Source organism: Loxodonta africana, chromosome 10 (genome assembly GCF_030014295.1).
Source record: "Loxodonta africana isolate mLoxAfr1 chromosome 10, mLoxAfr1.hap2, whole genome shotgun sequence".
Taxonomy (NCBI): Eukaryota; Metazoa; Chordata; class Mammalia; order Proboscidea; family Elephantidae; genus Loxodonta; species Loxodonta africana.
The window spans coordinates 106,129,082-106,152,202 of NC_087351.1; the positions used below are offsets into that span (position 1 = coordinate 106,129,082).

A 23,121-nucleotide genomic window follows, 5' to 3' on the forward strand; every position below is an offset into this window, starting at 1 on the left:
GTAGGTGATGGATGATAAGACAAGAGTGGCTGAGAGTTGATAACCCGTGAAGCCGGTTACCAATCCATAAGAGGGCATTATAGCGGTCTCACTTCTCAAGCAGCTTCAAAATTTTCCGTAATAAAATATATGGGAAAAGGGGGGAGACTGGTGCCCGGTCCTCCTGTTATTCTACCCCACGTTCCCAGTTGTGCCAGCAAGGGATTTAAACACCTACTATCTTCCAGGAAGGAAAAGAGGCGCCTACCCAGATGGGAAACACAATGAGAGACGAACCATGATAAAAATGATAAATCGAAATAATCGTCATCGATAATTAAAAAGTTATAAGCCATCATTTACCTTGCTCATGCTTTTCAAGCTCATTTCTTTTAATATAAAAGCCCATGAGGGACATGGACTCCAGACTTTCTGGAGCCATGGAGGCTGAATGAACTGAAACTATTGCCCTGAGATAATCTTTAAACCTTAAATGAAAAATATCTCCTGAAGCCTTCTGAAACCCAAACAATAGTTTAGTTTAACCAGTAAAGAATGTCTGCCTTGAGCATTGTGCTCTTTTTAAAACTATCTATACAGGATCAAATTGACAAGAGCCACTTGAAAGGTCCAAAGGAAGCTTAGGGGGCAGTGAGTTTATGTTAATGGCGGAGAAACAATTTGGAAAAGGGGGGTGAGAGCGGCTGCACAACTTGAAGAACGTGATCAGTACCACTGAATTGTACATGCAGAAATTGTTAATTCATGTATGTTCTGCTGTGTATTTTCTCAACAATAACAATAACAAAAAAATAAACTAAAAAAAAAAAATTCCATGAGGTAAAAGCTACAACTATAAATTCTTAGGTATAACTCTTCAGGACCTTGGATTAGGCAATGGTTTCTTAGATAGGACACCAACAGCACAAGCAACCAAAAGAAAATAATAGATAAACTGGACTTCATCAAAATAAAAAACGCTTGTGCTTCAAAGGACACCACCAACAAAGTGAAAAGACAACCCACAGAATGGGAGAAAATTTTTGCAAATCATGTATCAGGTAAGGGACTTTTATCTAGAATATTTAGAGCACTCAATAATAAAAAGATAAATAAGCCAATTAAAAATGGGCAAAGCACTTGAACAGACATTTCTCCAAAGAAGACATGAAAACGACCAATAAACACATGAACAGGATGCTCAAAGTCATTAGTCATGATGGAAATGCAATTCAAAACCACAATGAGATACCACCTCGCACCTACTAGGATGGCTCTAAGTCAAAACAAAGCAAAACAGAAAAACAAGTGTTGAAGAGGAAGTGGAGAAACTGGAACCCTCATACATTGCGGTGGGGTGAGGGGGAATGTAAAATAAAGTGGCAAGTTTGGAAAATAGTCTGGCAGTTTCTCAGTTAAACCCAGAGTTACCATATGACACAGCAATTTCCCTCCTAGGTGTACAGACCTAAGAGAATCAAAAACACAGGTCTACACAAAAACGTGTCCCCAAGTGTTCACGGGAGCATTAGTCATAATGTCCAACAAATGAAAAACAACCCACACGTCCATCAACCGATGAATGGAGGAACAAAGTGTGAAGTGTCCATACAGTGGACTATCACTCGGCCAGAGCGTGCATGTTGCAGTGAACACTCAGCCACCAAAGGAGCTCTGGGGAAGGTCTCCTGGATGAAAGAACTTAAATTACTTCCTTATACCCCAAAACCATTGCTGTGGAGTTGATTCCCACTCATAGCAACTCTGTAGGACACAGCAGAACTGTGCCATAGGGTTTCCGAGGCTGTAACAAATCTCTATGGAAGCAGACTGCCACATCTTTCTCCTGTGGAGCAGCTGGTGGGTTCAAATGCCAGCCTTTCAGTTAGCAGCTGAGCACTTTAGCCACTGTACCATCAGGGCTCCTTCACCTCCTTATGACTGTTAAAAATTGCTCCCGAGGACTTCCCTGGGAAAGCAGGCGACCTTAGGTTTACTCAGCAAGTTCTCACTTCTCTGGCTCCTCCTGAGAGCGAGGCCCAAGCCCAGACTTTCCACCTGATGACGGCACGAAGGAAGGCTAGCCCTTTAACTGGCTCCCTCAGCTCCAACTGGCGGGTGAAAGCCAGGAAGCTTCTGGCTCCTAAAGCCTCGACACCGTGGTGGGAGTCCTGGCAAGATTCCAGGACAAGCTATTACTATTAATGATTATAACAATGACGATGAGAGCAGCCAACTTTCCCAGGACGCTCACCACGTCCAGGCACCGTTCTGCCCACCCTGCAGGAATTGACACACTCAAACCCTACATCCACCCTGTCAGGTGCAGACTATTATCAGCCCCATTTGACAAACAAAGAAACTGAGGCTCAGAGCACAGGGATACCTCACCCGACTCACTCAGCTGGGATGTGGCCCAGATGTGATTTGAACTCGGCTCTGGGACCAGAAGGAGGCACGGGAAAGCCTGGCTGAACAAAACGCATCTCCACCCTACCATGGGTTAGGACTACTCAGCTGCAATTAAAAAATTTTAAATGTACATTTTGGAAACCCTGGAGGCTTAGTGGTTAACTGCTACGGCTGCTAACCAAAGGGTCGACAGTTCGAATCTGCCAGGTGCTCCTCGGACGCTCTATGGGGCAGTTCTACTCTGTCCTATAGGGTCGCTATGAGTCGGAATCGACTCGATGGCACTAGGTTTGGTTTTTTGGTTTTATATTAAAAACGGAAAAGCAAGCTCAGGCTGTTGCAACAGCCAAGCCTAGGCCCTAGGCTCCAGCATACCCCACCTGGCATCAGCACGAAGTCTGCAGCTTTCCTCCCGGGAGGCAGAGACACAGATGGTCAGAACTGGCAAGCACCTAAGGGTCACTTAGTACAGCCCGTCTTTTCAGAGAGAAGTGCGTTCTCCCAGAAGGGAGTGGTAGCCAGCCTAGATCACACAGTGAAGTGCAGGGTGGAGACTCCGGCACCAAAAGCTCTTTCTACCACCCCAAGGCTCACCCTGGTCCACTGTTCCCTGGTGGCGCCAAGGAGCCACCCATAGCTGGAGCAGAGCCTCTACCTCTGTCCCCAACACCGATCAAGATAAACTCACATACACGTAGGAGACGCCTCTTGGGGGAGCAAACAAGAGGCACGATGGGATCCTAGCGTGCACAGAGGCTCTGCGGGCAGATCGCATGGCATGGAGGGACAGCATTTGTAGGCTCCAGAGCAGCACCAGGTCCAGGAGGTGCTGGACACACGGGAGGGCCACAGGGGCCCCTGGATGAAGGAGTGTGCCTATAGGACTCACAGAAAGCAGGGCATGGGAGGGTTCTGCAGGAAGTGAGCCCTCCATCTGTCCTGAGAGGTGAGGTCCAGGCCAGAATGAGGTGTGAGCCATACTGAGCAGTGCTTCCTCTCGACAGACCATCAAAGCTGGAAGTCAGCCATTGTGGACGGACATGAAAGCACCCATGAAAGCAGCGGAGGCCAAACTGCCCCCAGGTAAAGCCTTCCTGGCACCTCCCAGGACACCCACCTGTTCACTACAGCTTAGAGAAAACCATGGACAGTTCAGGCAATCCAGGTTAGGCCTGGACACCTTGGTGGAACAGAATGTGCTGGGGAGCTGGCCATGGAGCTAAGTGAAACCCCAGGGACTACAGCTGTTCAAGAATCACACGGTGAGGGTCTAAGAGGCAGCCAGGTCTCCAGCAAAGGGCTGTGCCTGGAGTGTCACACAGCTAAACCTTGGAAATGGGCTCCCTAGAGCCTAGAGAAGGCTGTAGCAGCATCTGGTACATACCAGTGTCAGGGGCACCAAGTCCAGCCACATAAGGGTGACATTCAAAGCCTACAGTGGAGTTGTGCAGTGCACAACCTATGTAATAGGTTTTGCCTTCCAATCACTGCCAGACCACCTGTTCCAGCCCAACCCCACCTGGCCAGCCTATTCCCAGCACAGGGACCTTGAGGCAACAGGCAGGGGCAGGGGCAGGGGCAAGTGCGAGAACTGCTCTTAACTTTATGTGAAAGTCACTTAAGCTATTTGTGTCTCAGTTTTCCCATCTGCAAAATGAGGGGGGGAGTCACAACAACTCATTTATAGCATCCTCTCTGACTCTTAAGTTCTAGGATTAATTCTGTGATGTAATGAACAAACAAAAAAAAAGGTCTTAGGCCCCTGAGCTGAAAGCCTGCTACCCCAGGCCCAGGACATCCAAATATGTGAGCCCAGCCCTGCTGCCCTTGGAGCACCCACAGCTCAGGGTCCCCACCTCTTGCAGACCACGGAGACCCCTGCCTGCCAGATGGAGGGAGGAGGGCAGCACACCACCATAGCCTGACACTGGCTCCGCAGCTCCACAGCACGGATGGACGCCCATTCACCAGCCCAAGCTGGACCACAGCCGTGCTGCTGTCCCGTGCCGTCAGTAGACATTTCTTCTCTACTTTTCCAGATTTGGAGCCCTGGTGGTGCAGCAGTTAGGAACTCAGCTGCTAACCAAAAGGTGGGTAGTTCAAATCCACCAACTGCTCCTTGGAAACCCTATGGGGCAGTTCTACTCTGTCCTATAGGTTTGCTATGAGTTGGAATCAACTTGACAGCAAAGGGTTTTTCTAGATTCAGCCCTGGTATGCAGAGGGTGTTTTCTCACTCATGGCCTCTTTTCTAATTCTTCTCAAGTGGCTCCCTGGGGAGCTGAGCCTTCCTCAGCAGACATCTTGGTCTTAGCCAGCCCTTGTTTGTATTCTGGAGAGATCTCCAGTGTCTGAGCACTCAGCCCGAGGCCTCCCAGAGAATAAGAGACCAAGAGAGTGATAGCCCCAAGAAGGGGGGTAACCATTCAGCTGCAGAACAGCCCCATTCTGTGCCGCTCCCCCCGCCTCCCCGCACTGGGGGCTCCTAAGCAGCAGGTGTGGTACGGAGCCCTGGGAGAGGTGTGAGGACAACTGACGGCACAGCAGGGAGTGATGACATATGAGGACACACCAGCCGGGGGTGGGGGGAAAAACCCAGCGTGGGAGGGGTGGGAAGGGAGGGTTTCCCCAGGCCAGTGACGCTGAGTCACCAGGGGCCACGGGAGTCCGCAGGAAGAGAAACGACATTCCAAGCAGAGGGGGAGGGACAGCGACAGCAAAGGCATGGGGCAGGGAGCCGAGTGCCCCGGGACCCGCCAGGACTGCCTCAGTGGGGAAGGGGACATTAAGACAGAGGCAGGAGAGACATCAGGAAAAGAACAGCTAAGGAGCTTGGACTTGATCCTAGAACAATAGGGTCCCCAGCCAGGGAGTGATGGGGCCAACTTTAAGTTTGGGAGAGCTGTCCAGAAGCCTGCAAGGCCAAGGGACCGAGCTCAGAATGGACGAGGCCTTGGCAGCGTGTACTGGACTCTAATCTTCAGGAAGGACTCATGTACCTCCTGGGCCTTTGATACAACCTGCAAAATCAAATCTCCATGATTTCGTAGAGCTGGCGAAAAACAAATCAAGAGGTAATTTGTCCCTGGAGTCCCTGGGTGGTACGAACGGTCAGGCTGCTTGGCTGCTAACTGAAAGGCTCAAGGCTCAAGTCTACCCAGGGGTGCCTCAGAAGAAAGACCTGGTGATTTGCATCTGAAAAATCAGCCACTGAAAGCCCTATGCAGCACAGCTCTTCTCGGGCACACGTGGGGTCGTCATGGGCTGAAGTCAACAGACACAGATGGGGTCGTCATGGGTTGAAGTCAGCGGACACACATGGGGTCGTCATGGGTTGAAGTCAAAGGACACACATGGGGTCGTCATGGGTTGAAGTCAACGGACACACATGGGGTCGTCATGGGTTGAAGTCAACGGACACACATGGGGTCGTCATGGGTTGAAGTCAACGGACACACATGGGGTCGTCATGGGCTGAAGTCAACGGACACACATGGGGTCGTCATGGGTTGAAGTCAACGGACACAGACGGGGTCATCATGGGCTGAAGTCAACGGACACACATAGGGTTGTCATGGGTTGAAGTCAACGGACACACATGGGGTCGTCATGGGTTGAAGTCAACGCAATGGTAACTGGTACTGGCACTAATTCACCCCAGACCAATTCATTCTTCAGGCCTGTTATTCAAATCTGTGACTCAGACAGGGATGGTCAGGCCCTTATAGCACAGGAAGCGTCAAGGATGAAAGGCGAGATGTGAGCCCACAACCATTGGTCTGGAATGAGGTGGCCTGGGCTCAGTTCCAGACCTCCCACAGACAGGTCGTGTGAGCCGACGCTGCCCTGCCCAAAGCCACGAGTGCCCTAGCAGCAAAATCAAGAGGCAGGAGAAGGACAGTGCCAAGATGCTGGCCCCCTCCGGCACACGGTGCCTCTGTGCCAAAATAAACTGCAGGGGAAACGGACCAGGACTTGCTGGGTGGGAGCGGAGCCGGTACAACTTTAACGGAGGGAAATTTGGCAATAGCCAAAATTAAACACATACTAACTCAGCATGTCTAGTCTACAGAATTCCCTACCCGCGCATACAGAGACATACGTACAAGGGTGTTTACCGAGGCATGTTTCCAAAGCACGGCTGGAAATGTCCGAAACGTCTGTTAGCAGAGGACAGTTAAGTAAAGGAGACCAGGCCATTTAACAGAATACTAAACCAGCTGCTGTCAAGTCAGCGCTGACTCGGGGCGACCCCATGTGTGTCAGAGTCAACTCTGCCCACAGGGTTGTCAGTGGGTGATTTTTTTCAAAAGTAGATGGCCAGATCTTTCTTCCAAAGTGCCTTGGGTGGATTTGAACCTCCAACCTTTCAGTTAGCAGCCAAGCAGGTTATCCATTAGCACCACCCAGAGGCTTTGAACAGAATATCATGCCGCCATTAAAAAAAAAAAAAAAACACGTAGCCTGCACGCACCGATACAAAATCCTTCCCAAAAAACCTGGGATAGAATAATAGTCTGCACTGGGGAGGGAAGGCTGCCCGTATTCATGTACACTGAACCCTCTGGAAAGGCTCTAAGGCCACTGGTCCCAATGTCTGCTCACCCAAGAGGAGGACTGGGTTCTTGGGCCACACCCTACGCAGGTATCAACTGCTACAGAAATGAATTAATCAAGATGGATAAGAACCAAGCCAAGATGACATCTATGGAATCAACCAGAATCAGAGTCACTGTGCAGATGGGTAAAACGCTAAGGGAGAGCTCTGGAACGTTCAGGAAGGGCAGAGAACGTCTGGGAGAGGAATCCGACAACAAGCCCCAACCCTTCCATGGTGGAACAGAACGGTCACGAGTGAGGGGCTCAGAATGGACCAGGTGAGGTCGTAGCACCCAGGCTCAGCCTCCAGACTGCACTGCACCTGACCTCTGCCTCTGGCGGGGACAGAGAGAATCCCCTTTCCAGATGAAGGGGGAGGTGCTGAGAGGGCTGCCTGAGCACCCAGATAGACCACAGGGTCCATGTATATGGTACACACCCCTCCCTGGCACGTCTCCCCAAGGTCTTTTGGCCACAGGCACCCCCACCCAAAAGCGGATGCCACTACAACTGTCCACCTGGGTCGCTGAGCACAGGTCTGCTTTCCACTCCCTCGGTGGCCGGAGGTGTTGCAGTGCCACACCTCACTGGGGCCACCCGTTGGGCAATGTGAGCCATGGTGGGAGAAACCGGGGTTCTGTGGGGGAGAAACCCTGTTGTTCACAGAGTTGGCAGCACCGTCTGTGAGAAAACGCCACTCCAGTTAAAACGCAACTCTGAAAGCTGTGGCAGAGGGCTGAGACGTTGACTGCTTTACGATCTTCAGATAGCAAATGCCTTCTCACCCTTTTTCCCACTGAACACAGTACCTGGCTTCCTGCCCTCAGGTCTCAGGACTAAACTTGTAAGCATCCTCCATCTCCCATCAGAGGAGGATGCAGGGCCCCCGCCGAGGCTCTTCATCTGACAGACAGCCTGGGGGCTGCCCTCTGTCCCAACACACAGCACCTGTCTGGACTTGGGTGACCAGGGAGAGGCCCAGAGACCAAATAGCCCGGGGCTAGGAAAGGGACAGGAGGGCTGTGTCCTTGTCAGGAGAAGGTGGCTCCTCAGCAGGCTGAGATGAAGCCAGGACAGGCAGGATCCCCACTCACGGAAGCACAGTCAGGGTTGGGGGGTGGAAGGCAGTCATAGGGGTCACCTGGCCCAACCACCTCAGCTACAGCTGAGAAGGGTGAGGCTGAGAACGGGCCACCTGGCCCAAGGTCACAAGAATCCGGTCCCACCCCTTCTAGGGGCCCCCTTGCTCCTTCCCAGGACCCATCTTAACTATTTCTTGCCTTCTTCACACACCTGTTCATGTGAGCCTACAGAGCTGCCCCTCCCCTGTACAAAATTCCCAGCAGTTTCCTGTCCCCTGGATCTAGGCCTAAGGCGCCATGTCCAACTCAGCCCTGCCACCTCCCACCCCACCCTGACACCAGCCCTCAGCCAGAGTCCCGGTTCCCAGAACATGTCCTCATGCCTCATTCTGTCCATCCGAGGACCTAGGTCAACAGAGGCCCAGCACATGGTCCACCTAACTAGCTCTACTCTTGCCAGGTGAGGTGGCTTTATGATTTTTTACATGAAGTCAAAGGAAACCACACTGGGTTTTATCGTGGGCATGCAGCCCACATGGGCAGAGCAGAAGCATGTCATAAAATCATGCCCCCCAAACAAACCAGGAGAAGAAATGAAAGGAGGGTCCTTCCGGGTGTTACTGAAGTGAAGGAACCCATGAGATTGTAGACTGGTGTGGGGAAGAGATGCCAACCTCTAAAACCCAAAGATACTGGCCTGAGGCTTCCGTGTCCACCCACCTAAGCTCTCTACACTGCTGACTAGATCTCATAGGAAATGGAATGGTTCTCAGCAGGGGACATCTGGCAATGACTGGAGACATTTTTGGTTGTCACAACTCAGGAGAAAGGGAATGTTATGGCAACTAGTGAGTAGGGGCCAAGAAAGCTGCTAAACATCCGACAATGCAAGAGACAGCCCCCCATCACAAAGAACTACCTGGCTCAAAACGTCCACAGTGCGAAGGGTGAGAAACCCTGAAATAACGTGGATAAAAAGTGCTTTCTATAATTTTGCAGAAGTGTATGATTAAGAGCCGTTAATATTTCTAAAGCTCAAAACACCGCAAACTCTGTACTACAAAGCAACGACTGTCCACACACAAGGAGAGGGCCCCAGAGTGCCAGGCCACCAGCCTGACCCTCTCCCCCCACTGAGCCACTGGGGCTCCACACAGTCCAGCTCTGTTCCTGGTTGGTAATAGGGTCATAAAGTCGTGGGGTCTGCCTGGGGTCCCGGGTGTCCTCTCCACACGGGAAAGATCCTTAAACAGCTAATGGCACTAAATGTCACCAACTTTCCTGGAGCAGAAAGGGCGATTCATGGGTGCTGCCCGCCAGGCTCGGCCAACAATGGTCAGACTGTACAGCTGTCCCCGCCACAAGAGGAGTGGCCTCGTGACCCAGGGCAGCAGCGATCACGAGGCTGACCTCACAGTCGCCCCGCTCCTCGGGCCAGGGCTGCCCGGATATGCCAGCTCTGCCTCCCGTGGTGTCTGCAGGCCCAGGTTTCATTACTGGTGGCATCCGCTGCTCGGAGGCAATCCCAGGATGGTGACCCCATGCACCCCGAGTCCCATCGGCTGCCGGCCAAAGCCCCACTGAGGCACATCTGCAAGACGCATGAGTTACAGTCCTGGCTCAGCCACTTCCTATCTGTACGACCCTGGGAACGTTACTTAGCTTCCTTGGGCCTCAGTTTTCCCACCTGAAAATGGGGGAAGTTATTCCATTTTTTAAAAGGGCTGGCATGGAGACAAAATGGCATGAGACAGGTGAAGTGTCCAATGCAGAGCGGGGCACATGAGACGTGTGTGCTCGGAGGGCTTCCTGCCCACCCGCCCCCCGAGGCACCTCCCATTCTGTGCCCCCTAAACACACAGAAGCTCGCTTAGATTTTCTGGTGATTTGACTTTTAACAGGCTTAGATGCTGCCCTCCTCATCAGATTAGAAAGCGGAGAACGGTAACTTTTGTTTCACCTACTTTCTCTCCACCCCTACAGCTTCCGGCATCGCAGCTAACACACAAGCACCACAGCACCACAAACTGACAGACAGGCGGTGAATGAGGGAGCTTACTTATCATCTTTTTTTTAAGAAGAGAAGGGAGCTGAAGGGCTGCTGGATTTTGTTCATCCATATCTGGTGCCCTTCGCTGGAGGGTGATCTCACTTCCCTGGCCCCTTGTAGTCAGTGGTGGCCAGTGAAATTTATAGAGTCCGTGACATGTGTCACTTTGGGGCAGAAACTAAGAGCCACATGCGCTTTGCTGCCCTCCCTCTGCACGATGCCCTGTCAGCGTTGCTCCATCATCGAGGGACCCAGACACACAGCAGAGCAGCAGCCAGCCCTCCGTGGGCACGCGGCACCGGCTCCTGTGGGCTGGGTAAGGCCACTGAGGTCTGGGAGCTGACTGTTACTGCAGCGTGGCCCAGCCTGGCCTGGTCAGTTAAAGCAGGGAGGGCCTTGAAGCCATCTCACCCAGCATCCTCAGGAGGAAACTGGTGCCTGCCATCGCAGCCAGCAAGAGGCCAGTCACACTCCATCTCGAGTCCTGTCCCTGAACGTGCCTGCTCCTCTTCCCAGCCAGGCCCCAGCAGCTGACCTCCTCTCTCCCCCAGGGTCACCACAGCTGGTACCAAGTGCAGACAAAGATCTGAGGGCTCCACACGTCAGCACACGGAGCCCTTCACTTTTAATCGTAAGAGCGATTAAAAAACCAGCTACCGTCCAGTCGACTCTGCTCATGACGATCCCATGTGTGCTCCACAGCATTTTCAGTGGCTGATCTTTGAGACAGAGATCGTCAGGCCTTTCTTTCGGGGTGCCTCTGGGTGGATTTGAATTTCCAACCCTTCAGTTAGCGGCTGCGCACTTAACTGGTTGCACCGCCCAGGAGGTCCTAGAGACGATTACCGCCCCATTTCACAGGCAAGGGAACTGAGGCACAGGGAGGCTGGGAGACTTGCCCAAGGTCAACCAGCAGACAGTGGTAGGAGCTTCAACGTGGAGCCAGGCAATGTGGCTGCAATATTAGTGTTCTGAACCACTCTGCTGCAGAGGCTCCAAGAGCCCAGGGGAAGCAAAAGGCAAATCTGTGGGCTCTAGACATTTCCACATAAATTATAAAGGGGCGAGGGATGGCATGTGTGTTCTTCCTGTATCTGTGAGGGCCAAGAGCAAGCTCCCCTCCCGCTCCAGCCACAGTCAGCTGGCAGGGACCCACAGGTGGGTGGTGGCCTGCCCTGGATGGGCCTGTGCATGCTGGGAAAGGCCCATGCTGTGCAGAGGCCACCTGTCACAGTGGCTGAGCGAGAGGAAACTCAGGACCACAGGGCACCTGGGGGTGAGGGTCCTGCTAAGCATCCGATATCATCTCAGGAACACCTGGCCCCTCTGTGCCCATGACCGAACAGAGTCCACACCCTGTACAGAGTCATCTGGCACTGGCAACCAACCCTTCTAAGCTGGGCCTCTCTCAACTCAGTTATATCTCCTATCACTCCCCACATCTGCAAAATCAAGTCCAAGCTCCACAGCTGGGCATGGAGAGCCCCTGAAATCTGGTACTGATGTTCCAACACCCCAAGGCAGCCCCCCCATACCCATTAGGCAGTGCTATCTATCTGATGAACCCCCAGGCCTTCCCCCTCCACTGACCTGCTGTGGCCCTACACAGGCTCGCCCTGCAGGGGGCCAGTGCCCACCATATCCTTCTACTTAGCACACATGTCAGGCACACTTCTTCTCTGCGAGCACCAAGGATACCAGCTGTGCTTGAAGCCAACCCCCAAGTGAAGAGACCATCTATCAGGTGCCATCGAGTTGGTTCTGACTCATAGCGACCGTATGCACAACAGAAGGAAACACTGCCTGGTCCTGCACCACCCTCACGATCGTTGTTATGCTTGTGCTTATTGTTGCAGGCACTGTGTCAATCCATCTTGCTGAGGGTTTTCCTCATTTTCGCTGACCCTCTACCAAGCATGATGTCCTTCTCCAGGGACTAGTCCCAGCCAGGTCGCGCTGTGGTCCAATCTCATCCCTCCAGGGGCAATTCCTGGTCTGCCTGTGGGCCTTCTCTCCTTGGCTGAGAGGTTTCACCTGGAACCCCAGCACCTGGACAGAGCTCAGTGCTGCTGTGGAGAAGATGCTCCCTGTGGGATGTGTTCAGCTCGGGGGGGCAAGGGCCATTTGGGGGACAATTATTGCCCTTCTAGCTAATTAAGGCGGGGTAAAGGGGCATTCATTCAGGCTCAAAGCTCCTTCTTCTAAGCCCAGTTAGGGGAAAACCCCAGGACAATCCACTTGACTGTTCCGTGGGCCTGCTGGAAGCAACCACGGCAGCCCTTTCGGGCAATCCTGGGGCTGAATGGGCAGCAAAGGGGCAGGGCCACACCGATGTCACAGCGAGAAGGGCGTGCTGCTCCCGAGGAAACTATTTGAGAGGCCAGATGGTTCCTGGGGCCGCTGAGCACTGGGGCAGGGATCCCCTCACGTGCAGCCCCTGCCTGCGCCAGCACGGCTCACCGCGTGGCAAGGTCCCAGGACCTTTGTCCGGTCTGTTCACTGATAAGCAAGTCTCGGGCACAGCCGCAAAGGCACCAGGCTGCTGGCTCCACATGAACCTTGGAGCAGAAAAACAACTGAATCATCTCAAGGATTCTCCAAGCCAAGGCATTTTGAGGCCAATCAAAAAAAAACCTTAAGGGGGGGAGGTAGTTTCTATGACAACCAGCTTTAACGATCTACAGTAAGCAGGGGACTACACCCTCCAACCCGTCCACAAGGACAGCCGAGAAAGGCACAAGCTCTCAGCTCTGAGAATTCCTTTCCATCCCTGGAGCCTGGAGGTTATTGGAAGAATGCTGGGGAGAGAATCCCACGGGCGGAATGTTCTAGAGCTGTCAGGAATATCTCAGATACTCATTTTTCTCAACCAGCATGACACCAAACCACCTCCCCAGGGGCCCGAGTATTGCTTTTGGAGAAGGTCCTTCAAATGGAGCCCCTTCTGCAGCAAACCACCTCTGTCCTGCTTTACTGCCACACAGCAAACCCAAGGGATGACAGCTTTGCAAACCCAAGCCCTGAGAGCTCTGTCTTCTGCCTGGCTAGTTTCTGGCTGTGTGGCCCCGTCCCCCCCGCAACCCAGGCCCATGCCACTTTGTGAATCTCTCAAGAGCAAATATTAAAATAGGATGTTTAAAACAGCAGGACTGGCCCGAGATGGAGGCCGGTCAGCCTCCTTCTTGTCTGCCTGCCAAAGACCTGGATGCGAATACCCATTATTTTATGCACAAGCGAGAGGACCAGGTCTGCAGCACCAGGCCTGGGGGCAGGAGGGAGGCCTGCACTGAGCTGAGAGGTCTCTGCCCTGCCCCACCACCCCCATCTCTTCCCCACCCCAACCCCCATGCCTTGGTCCTTCTCCAAGTCTCCTTCGTTTGACTGCTCTTTTCCTGGGGCCTCTAGAAAGCACGGTCTGTCACCCTTTTCCCTAAAGGATTGTTCTCTTCACAAGGAAGGAAACGTCCTGGCCTTATCAGACATCCGGCTTTAGCTTGAGGCACTGGCTGCAGTGAAAACTTACCCCAAACTTGGAGGCTGTAAGGTTATGCTGAGGTCACCTTGGCCATCCCCCACCCGCCCCGGTGGAGGGCCACGTTTGTGTGTGCCCTGGGCTGGGACAGATTCCAGGGACCCACCCAGAAGTACATCAGGGCTGGAATCCTGCAGCCGCACGTCCCACGCCTCACCTGGCAAGCTCACGTGCGCTCTCTCTTTTCTCTCTCTTGCTGAGATGCTTTAAGGCCAAGAACATGGACACTGGGGACCCATTTCTCCTCCACTGCTCAGCACTTTCCTGCCCTGGGCTGCGTGTGTGTGTACTTGGCTGCTCTGGCATACAGTAGGAACTCAATAAATATTACATCTACCATGTCCCGGGCATCTGCTGGGGGCACACACACACTAGGTTAAGACGCTACATGACTGTGTCACTTTCTCCCTCTAACAGCTGTATGAGGCTTTCCTATTATTAGCACCACTTTACAGATGAGAACACTGATGCTCCATGGGGTCAGGGATGAGCCTCAATACACCTTCCCCATGGCTTCCAGCCCTGTAAAAACAGCCCAGCAAGCGTCAAGGACTTCAAGCCACAGGCAAGGCAGAGGCCCTGGAGTGCATGCTATGGGGACAGCTCCCAGGGGCAAGGATAGCCATAAGCAGGCTGCAACTGCCTCTGGGGAAGCGGAAATGTGTGTGGGGGGGTGGGGGGCGGTGAGCTGAGTAAGAGCCACAGGGACCCTAGGGAGGCCGAGCACAGTCAGCAGGACGGCTACTGTGCGCTGAGGAGGTGAGCCCACGTCCCCTTTGTCCTGATAGAGGAAAACAGGACGTCAACCCTCTAATTACTGCACTCTGGAAAGTGCTGGCTCAAGCACCCCCTCCCCCAGGAAGGCCTTCAGGATGCTCCACATGGTGTCAGCCACATTTTCATTGATAATATGGCTTTGTTTTTCATGACCCTAGGGTTGCTTCCCAGGGGACTGAATCCCGTTCTTGTCCACAGCAGGGAAGACACAGGGCAGGCAGTGGCAGCCAAAGAAGCAGCCACTCAAGGACAAACGCCCAGGGGGGTCAGGACTGGGGGCTGGTGGGAGATAGGGCTGGAAGGAGTGGACAGCTGAGGGGACATGGCTGGTATCAGCATCCTGAGACACCTGAAGCCACACTCAGAGGCGTGCACACAGGGTCCAGCAATGGCCTGCACTGAGACCACGCTGCAGGGTCAGGGCAAGTGGCTACTCTATCTCAAAGGCCCTCGAGCCCCCTTCTCCCCAGTGCTAACTCAGCTGCTGGTCATGACCATGTGTGTCTATGCTGAGGATCCAGACGCCACAGCTGCACTCAGTAAACAATGTCTGCCAGGTGGGGTGGCGGCACCAACCATGCCCTAGTTCAACCCCCATTTCACACCCAAGGTGAGGAGGCCCTGAGGAAAGCACCTGCCCACCAGCTCCTGTCTAGTCGGAGTCAGAGCCACCCCTGAGCCTTCCCTCTCCGTCGCGTAAACCCCCACAGCTGGGTGTGGGCATACAGTCCTAGCTCACCTGGAACCGATGCACCAGCTCCAGGGACTGGCTGTCATTCTGGTCGGCTTCGAGGATGACATCGGTCAGCTTGTGAATGATGACGTCCAGGGGGCCCTGCTCCTCGATTGGCCGGTTGAGGTTCAGCTGTGAGAGGGGACACGGAGAGAAAGGACAGTTCAGCACTGGGGCCCACTACCCTCTCCTATCCCCACATCCTCCCACACACCCATCCATAGCCCTCTAGGAACACATGGGAACGCAGACTCCACCCACAGGATTCTCTAAGGCCCCACTGAGCGTCTCCTAAGTCCTTGAGGGCAGCCCCGAGTTCGTAATTCTGCTTCCCAAGCCCCATGCTCCCCAGGATTCAGAAGACACACAAATGGAATTAAGGAGACAAAGCGTCTACAGGTAACATGAGTGTCACCTGTGAAAGCACGTTAAAGAGAAAGAATTCCTTGAATACGGCCCATCTGCCCGACAACCTAGATCTTTCAGGAAAGGAAGCTAGGGCTCAGAGAGAAGCAACACACTAAAATCACACAGTCTGACTGAACTGAGACCTGTCCAATTCCAAAGTTGATACTCATTCCACAAAATCACATAAAGTCTGAGACAAGCTGTGAGCTTCTCAGATCTTGGAGCTAATGAAGGGAGAAACCAGCAGCTTGCACTTCACACTGCAGTCTGGGCTTATCCTGACCGTGAAGGAGGCAGGCTGCCTGTAAACTCTGCTCAACCTGCTCCATGGGCGGGGGGCGGGGGGGATGGATGTGTTTATTTTTTTCAAGAGCATGGGGCTAGGAAGATCAGGCCCCAGGGGAGCCAGGAGCCATCGGCTGACAGACAACCGGCATCACCAGGCCCCAAGACAGGAGCACCTGCCAGCAGCCAGAGCAGCCGAACACCCAGCTTCCCAACCCACCAGATGTCTGCCCTAGTACGCAGCCGCCACCTGCAGAGCCAGTCCCTGGAGGCAGTGGCGCCAGCCTGGTACCAGGCTGACCCCCCGGGTGGCCTCAGCAGAGGCCAAGGCAGACTGTGAGCCCCACCCCACCCCTAATTGGGGCTCCCACCAGGATTCCTGGCTGCCTTTTTTCAAAGTCATTAGTAAAGAAATCACGATGACAGCTCCACGTACCCACTCTAAGCAGGCACCATGCTAAAAGCTCACCCACATTTATTTCATTTCCTAACCACGCCATGAGAAACACATTTACAACTGAGGAAAAGTGGAGAACAGAGACTTTAAAAGCCTGCCTAAGATGTCCCTCCATTCTTTGGGAGCCTATTTTATGCCCGGAGGTCATCCCCTAGAGCCTTGTCCATCTGGACCCTTGTTCCCTGGCTTCTGGCTGAGTCTGGCTGATCAGAGGCATGGGCAGAAGACAGGGGAGAGAGGCCAGGTTATTTCTTCCCACCATCCTCATGGCCCTGCCCACTGCCACATTCCTGGCAGCAGCCACAGCCCCTGTCCAGTGGGGCAGACCCTCAACCCAGGACTACCAGCAGCACTCCTCTGTCCCCTTGTCCTCTCAGGCCTGGGGGGTGACAGTTCGCCATCTTGCTAGTGCCAGGGGTCCTTCTACGTCCTGTTATTTCTCTTGGCCCTGGCCACACTTGTAATTGTCCCTGATTAAACTCCCTTCCACTTACACCTTTGGGATCTGCTAGCTCTCTCCTGCGAGGATGCCGGTACCCTCAACTCCTGTTTCTCTTCACCTGCCAAGAAAGATGTAAAGGGATTCCCTCTATTTAATAAAAATCCCCTAAACGAAACAAAAAATACCCATTGCCATCGAGTCGATTCCAACTCTTAGCAACCTTAGACTTCACGGTAAGAACACACTGAGGAAACCTGGTGTGGAGAAGGGGAGAGTGTTGACACATCGCGGGGTTGGCAACCAATGTCACAAAACAATTTGTGTATTAATTGTTTAATTAGAAACTAATCTGCTCTGTAAACTTTCACCTAAAGCACAATTTTTAAAAAATCTAATAAAAAAAAAATACTAAAGATCACTCCTCATGCCCTGTGGTAACGGGCCTGTGTACAAAACAAAACAGAACCAAAAGCGGGGCTAGTTGGACACTGATGGTCTCTCCTGGGTTAGGAACGTGGAGGGGCTCACAGACGAGGAGGAGGAAGGGGCATGGCCGAGTGCCTTTCCAGCGCCAACACCAGCTTGTCCTCGCAGCCAGCCCAGAGCTAGTGACTTTCCCACCTTCATGGACCAGGACACCAGGACCCCAGGAAGGACACACAGCCAGGGTAAGGCCAAACTGTCAGAGCAGCCCAGCTGGGCCTGGACCAAGGCTGCCCAGCACCTAGGGTTCCCCCTCTGCCAAGCTGCCATCCCCTTGGGCCTCAGTTTCCCCTTCCATAAAACCAGAATACTGTAGGGGTCTTTCTGTTCTACTGGGGATTCCACGTTACAATCCCACCCAACCCCCTTTCCGGAAAACAGAATCTGAAAGAAGGTAGAGAAGCTGGTAGAAAGTAGTAACTTGGGCAAGGAACAGCCGACCCTCAAACGGTGCCATGGACACAACCCATTTTTCCTGTAACCTGTGGCTCCATGGGGACCATAAACAAGAAGCCAATATCAGCCCAAGACTGCCACAGACGAGAGGGAATGAGGTCACGCAGTGGTGCTGGGCAACGTGCCCCAGGTCTGTCAGAATGTGCCCCCATCTCCACAGAGAAGCTTCCAGCTCTCCCAAGCAGCATGGGGAGAGGGACACACATCAGCCTGCGTGGGATCCCTAGGCTCGAGGGGCGGGGGGGGGGGTGGGCAGAAGAGACCCAGGGTTCTGTCCTCACCTTCCACCGGCCTGCGGACCTGACAACCAATGCTGTTTGGAAAATAAGCTCTCTGTGTTCCCACTTGCTCTGCTGAAGGTAAACAGTTGAGCTCTGGAAGCTGGCCACCTTCCTTTGTATATTTTCCAAGCATTTTTATGCCAGTAAAACCCTTTCACGAGAATAGCAACTTGGGACATACATCGGCCTAGTCTGGTCTCCGGCATGGCCGGCTCTCCCGGCCTCCTGCAGCCTAAGTGGAGCTGTTGGCGGCTCGAAAGCCTCTTTCGGCACCTACTTCTCCTCAAGTAAGTGGCCAGGCACTGCCAAGATTGCCCTAAAACTGTCTTGTGCCTCAGTTTCCCCATTTGTAACATGAGGACATGATTAACTGTTGGAATTGACTCAACAGTGACTGGACTGGACTAGATGCCTCAAAGGGCTGTGGTGTAGACCAGAACATTCCATTTACAGATGTGGTGTGCGGTGGGTGTTTACCAGGACAATTTGCCGCTTAATTGAACAGGTATTTCCTGGGCACTTACTGTGTAACAGGCACAGCTGGGGACAAAGCAGTGGGTAGATAAGCGCCTGCCCCGTTCTCTCAGAACTTCCTGTCAGCTTTTTGATCTTCTGGGCTCACTCTGGAAGCAGACCTGGGTGACTAACCCCCACGTGTGTCTCCAGGTCCTATTATGTGAGACAACGCTTCTCTGCCTAACCCTGCAAAGTCTCCCCACTCCCAAGGCCCCTCGTCCAGAGCAGCCTCTTACTCACTTTCCAAGTCCTGGCTCACAAGCTCACTCTCTCCTCAGGCTTCTCAGCTCATGCAAGCAGGATGTGGCAGCGGCCCCTCGCCTCACGTAGATCCCCGAACCCTCTGCACACCCTCCAGGACTGTGCTATAACTTTTCATTAAAAAGCTATTCCAGAATTCTCTGTCTCTTCAACAGGACTGTGAAAGTCCCAAAGAAGAAGGCAGAGGCCTAGCATCCCCAGGATCTAGAAGCCGAGGTAGGTGCTTAGTAAGTGTCTACTAAATGCAACTGGAGGGTTTAAAGTAAACGTGAACGATGCAGACCACTGGGTAGGGGAGTTTGAGGAAGTGCGTGACTTTCCTGAAAAGAGGGTTAGAAATGGAGTCCTGGGGGAGGGGGTGTCCAGGCCGAGTGGTGAAGGATGGAGGAGGAAGACTTGGACCTTGTTCTGGATTGAACTGTGTCCCCCAAAAGATAATAAGGTGAAGTCCTAATCCCTGTACCTGTGAGTGTGGCATCGTTTGGAGGTAGAGACTTTGAAGATAACAGTTACCATGAGGTCATGCTGGAGAAGGGTGGGTCCTAATTCTATGAGACTGAATGTCCTTATAAAAGAGGAGAAGAGTCACTGGGACAGAAGAAGGATGCCAAGTGATGCTGCAGCTATGAGACAAGAAACACTGGGGCTAGGAGATGCTGGGAGAGATGTGAAAGGATCTTCCCTAGAGGCTTCAGAGGGAGCATGGCCTGGCTAAGATGCCCATTTAGATTCCCAGCCTCTAGAACTATGAGGCAGCAATGCATTTCTGTTCTTATAAGCCACCCAGTTTGTGGTATTTTGTTACAGCAACCCTAAGACACTAATACAGACCCCTCCAGAGATGGGTGGGAAAGGAAGGTGTGATCCAGGTAGAGGCGACAGCCAGACAGATATAGAAGCCATCTGCATCAAACAATCTCCTTGTATTGGTGAATTCCAAATACCTCAGGCAACGATCTCTGATGTTGGAAAGGGTGGCCCATGACCCCAACATCTAACAAACTGCTTCCTTTGTCCTCTGGAGCAGGGCACAGCCTGAACTACATTTCCCAGCCTCTTTTGCAGTTGGGGTGGTCATGTGACTGAGTTCTGGCCAATCAGTGTTCGCGTTGCATGTTCATTGACCTGACCTATAAAAAACCTCCCCATAGATCTCTCCCAGGCTTCGCCTGCAGGCTGGAAGCAGAGGTTCCTATGGAAGACCTTGTGAGATATAAACAACTCATCAACTGTTATTGTGTTAAGCCACTAAGATTTTGGCCTGTCTAATACAGCCTGAAAGCAGGAGAACACGTTTAGGAAGTGGGGAGAGGAGGAGGAGAAACAGGCCAGGAGACGAAGGTGGGCCAAGATGAGATCAAAAGCAGAGGCTTCCAGCTCCCCCCAGGACTCACCAGGTTATCCCTCCAGTTATCCCTTCTTCCCCAGACTTCCACCTGTGCTGCCCTAACATGACCGATGTTGTTGTTAGCTGCCGTTGAAGTTGGCGCCGACATGCACAACAAAACAAAATGCTGCCCAGTCCTGCGCCATCCCCATGACCCACTGCATATTGGACTGCTGTGACTCCTAGTGTTTCCAAAGTTGATTTTCAGAAGTAGATCACCAAGCCTTTCTTCCTGGCCAGTCTTAGACTGGAAGCTCCGCTGGAACCTACTTAGCATCATAGCAAAACACACAAGGCCCCACTGACAGATAGGTGATTGCTCAAGAGGTGAACTGGCCAGGAATCAAACCCAGGTTTCCTGCAGGGAAGGTGAGAGTTCCATCTCTGATCTACTAGTGTCCTCACGTGATTGATAACTCACTAGATTCAAAAGAACCACACAGACATCCCTGCAGCTGTCCAGGGAGGCTGGGGACTTGGGAGAACTGGCTGCCCACCCACCTGTTCGGGCTGCTCCATGCTCTGGAGCTGCGGCAAATGCACGGCGTTAGATGATCGTGGAGGCTCACTCAAAACATCTACAACTCTCTGACCAGCCTGAAAAGGCTGCAAGTGACTTCTCAGCTCAAAAACCCGCAACTGAAGCCAGTGTAGGGGTGAGACAGGTGTAGGGACAGGCCTGTGTGGTCATCTCAGAACTTCGATGTCCTCATCTTTAAAGCAAGAAGCCTTGTTATCCCAGCACTAGTGGGCAGCTCTTGCACACTTGCTCTGTGCCAGGCTCTGTTCTGAGCATGGTACATGCATGAACTCATTCAATTCTTACAATAACCTATGAGGAGGGTGCCCAGAAGTGGGGCACAGAGAGCTTAAACAACTTGCCTGAGGTCTCTCAGCCTCGCACAGACTCTTCACAGTGCCCAGCCAATGAGAAGAGTGTATTCAAAGGAGAGTCAACCTTAATGACGCTGTTGGAGTCAAGCTTTCAGGACCTTCATTTGCTAATGTGGCACGATTCAAAATAAGAAGAAACAGCTGCAAACATCCACTGATAATCACAACCTGGAATGTATGATGTATGAATCTAGGAAAATTGGAAATCATCAAAAATGAAATGGAATGCATAAACATGGATACCCTAGGCATTAGTGAGCTGAAATGGACTGGTACTGGCCATTTTGAATCGGACAATCATGTAGTCTACTATGCTTGGAATGACAACTTGAAGAGGAATGGTGTTGCATTCATCGTCAAAAAGAACATTTCAAGATCTGTCCTGAAGTATAACACTGTCAGTGGTAGGATCCTATCCATTTACACACTAACCACTAAGGCTAAAGAGGAAGAAATTGAAGATTTTTACCAATTCTGCAGTCTGAAATTGATCAAACATGCTATCGGGATGCACTGATAATTACTGGTGATTGGAATGCTAAAGTTGGAAACAAAGAAGAACAGGTAGTTGGAAAATATGGCCTTGGTGACAGAAACGATGTCAGAGATCGCATGACAGAATTTTGCAAGACCAATGACTTCTTCATTGCAAATACCTTTTTTCACCAACATAAGCAGTGACTATACACATGGACCTCACCAGATGGAACACACAGGAACCAAATCAACTACATCTGTGGAAAGAGACGATGGAAAAGCTCGGTAACATCAGTTAGAACAAGGCCAGGTGCTGACTGTCGATCAGACCATAAATTGCTTATATCCAAGTTCAAGTTGAAACTGAAGAAAATTAGAACAAGTCAACGAAAGCCAAGGTACTACCTTGAGTATATCCCACCTGAATTTAGAGGCCATCTCAAGAATAGATTTGATGCACTGAACACTAATAACTGAAGACCAGGTGAGTTGTGGAATGACACCAAGGGTATCACACATGAAAAAAGCAAGAGGTCATTAAAAAGACAGGAGAGAAAGAAAGATCTAAATGGATGTCAGGAGAGACTCTGAAATTTGCTCTCAAAAATCAAATAGCTAAAGCAAAAGGAAAAAAATGATGAAGTAAAAGAGATGAGCCAAAGATTTCAAAGAGCAGCTCAAAAACACAAAGTAAAGTATTATGATGACATATGCAAAGACCTGGAGATAGAAAACCAAAAGGAAGAACCATTTCTCAAGCAGAAAAATTTGAAGAAAAAAATTCAAGCCTCAAGTTGCAATACTGAAGGATTCTATGGGGAAAATACTAAAAGAAGATGGAAAGAATACAAAGTCACTATACTAAAAAGAACTGGTCAACATTCAACCATTTCAGGAGGTAACATATGATCAGGAACCAATGATACTGAAGGAATAAGTCCAAGCTACACTGAGAGCACTGGTGAAAAACAAGGCTCCAGGAATTGAAGGAATGCCAAGTGAGATGTTTCAACAACGGATGCAGCTATGGAGGTGCTCACTCGTCTATGCCAAGAAATCTGGAAGACAGCTACCTGGACAACCAACTGGAAGAGGTCCATATTTATGCCTATTCCCAAGAAAGGTGATCCAACTGAATGTGGAAATTATAGAACAATATCATTAATATCACACACGTAAAATTTTGCTGAAGATCGTTCGAATCTGGCTACAGCAGTATATCAACAGGGAACTGCCAGAAATTCAGGCTGGATTCAGAAGAGGACGTGGAACCAGGGATGTCATTGCTGATGTCAGATGGATCCTGGCTGAAAGCAGAGAATGCCAGAAAGATGTTTACCTGTGTTTAATTGACTATGCTAAGGCATTCGACTGTGTGGATCATGACAAATTATGGATTACATTGCAGAGAATGGGAATTCTGGAACACTTAATTGTGCTCATGAGGAATCTGTACATGAATCAAGAGGCAGTCATTCAAACAGAACAAGGGGATACTGCATGGTTTAAAGCCAGGAAAGGGGCATCAGGATAGAAAGAAAACTCATTAAGAACCTGCGTTATGCAGATGACACATCCTCCTTCCTGAAAGTGAAGAGGACTTGAAGCAC

General features: G+C 51.7%; 1 protein-coding gene across 8 annotated transcripts in view; it reads right to left on the bottom strand.

The window, feature by feature from the left end:
- Window positions 1–23,121, bottom strand: part of ITPK1 (inositol-tetrakisphosphate 1-kinase) — a 184,082-nt gene that overhangs the window by 57,552 nt on the left and 103,409 nt on the right. For all 8 annotated transcript variants that reach the window (XR_002785354.2, XM_064292894.1, XM_003408838.4 and 5 more), the window contains one exon: window positions 15,171–15,296. Coding sequence is in view for 4 of the 8 variants with exons in the window: in XM_003408838.4 (XP_003408886.1) it covers window positions 15,171–15,296 (126 nt within the window). In the remaining 4 variants the exon portion in view is untranslated. The remainder of the gene's footprint in view (window positions 1–15,170; window positions 15,297–23,121) is intronic.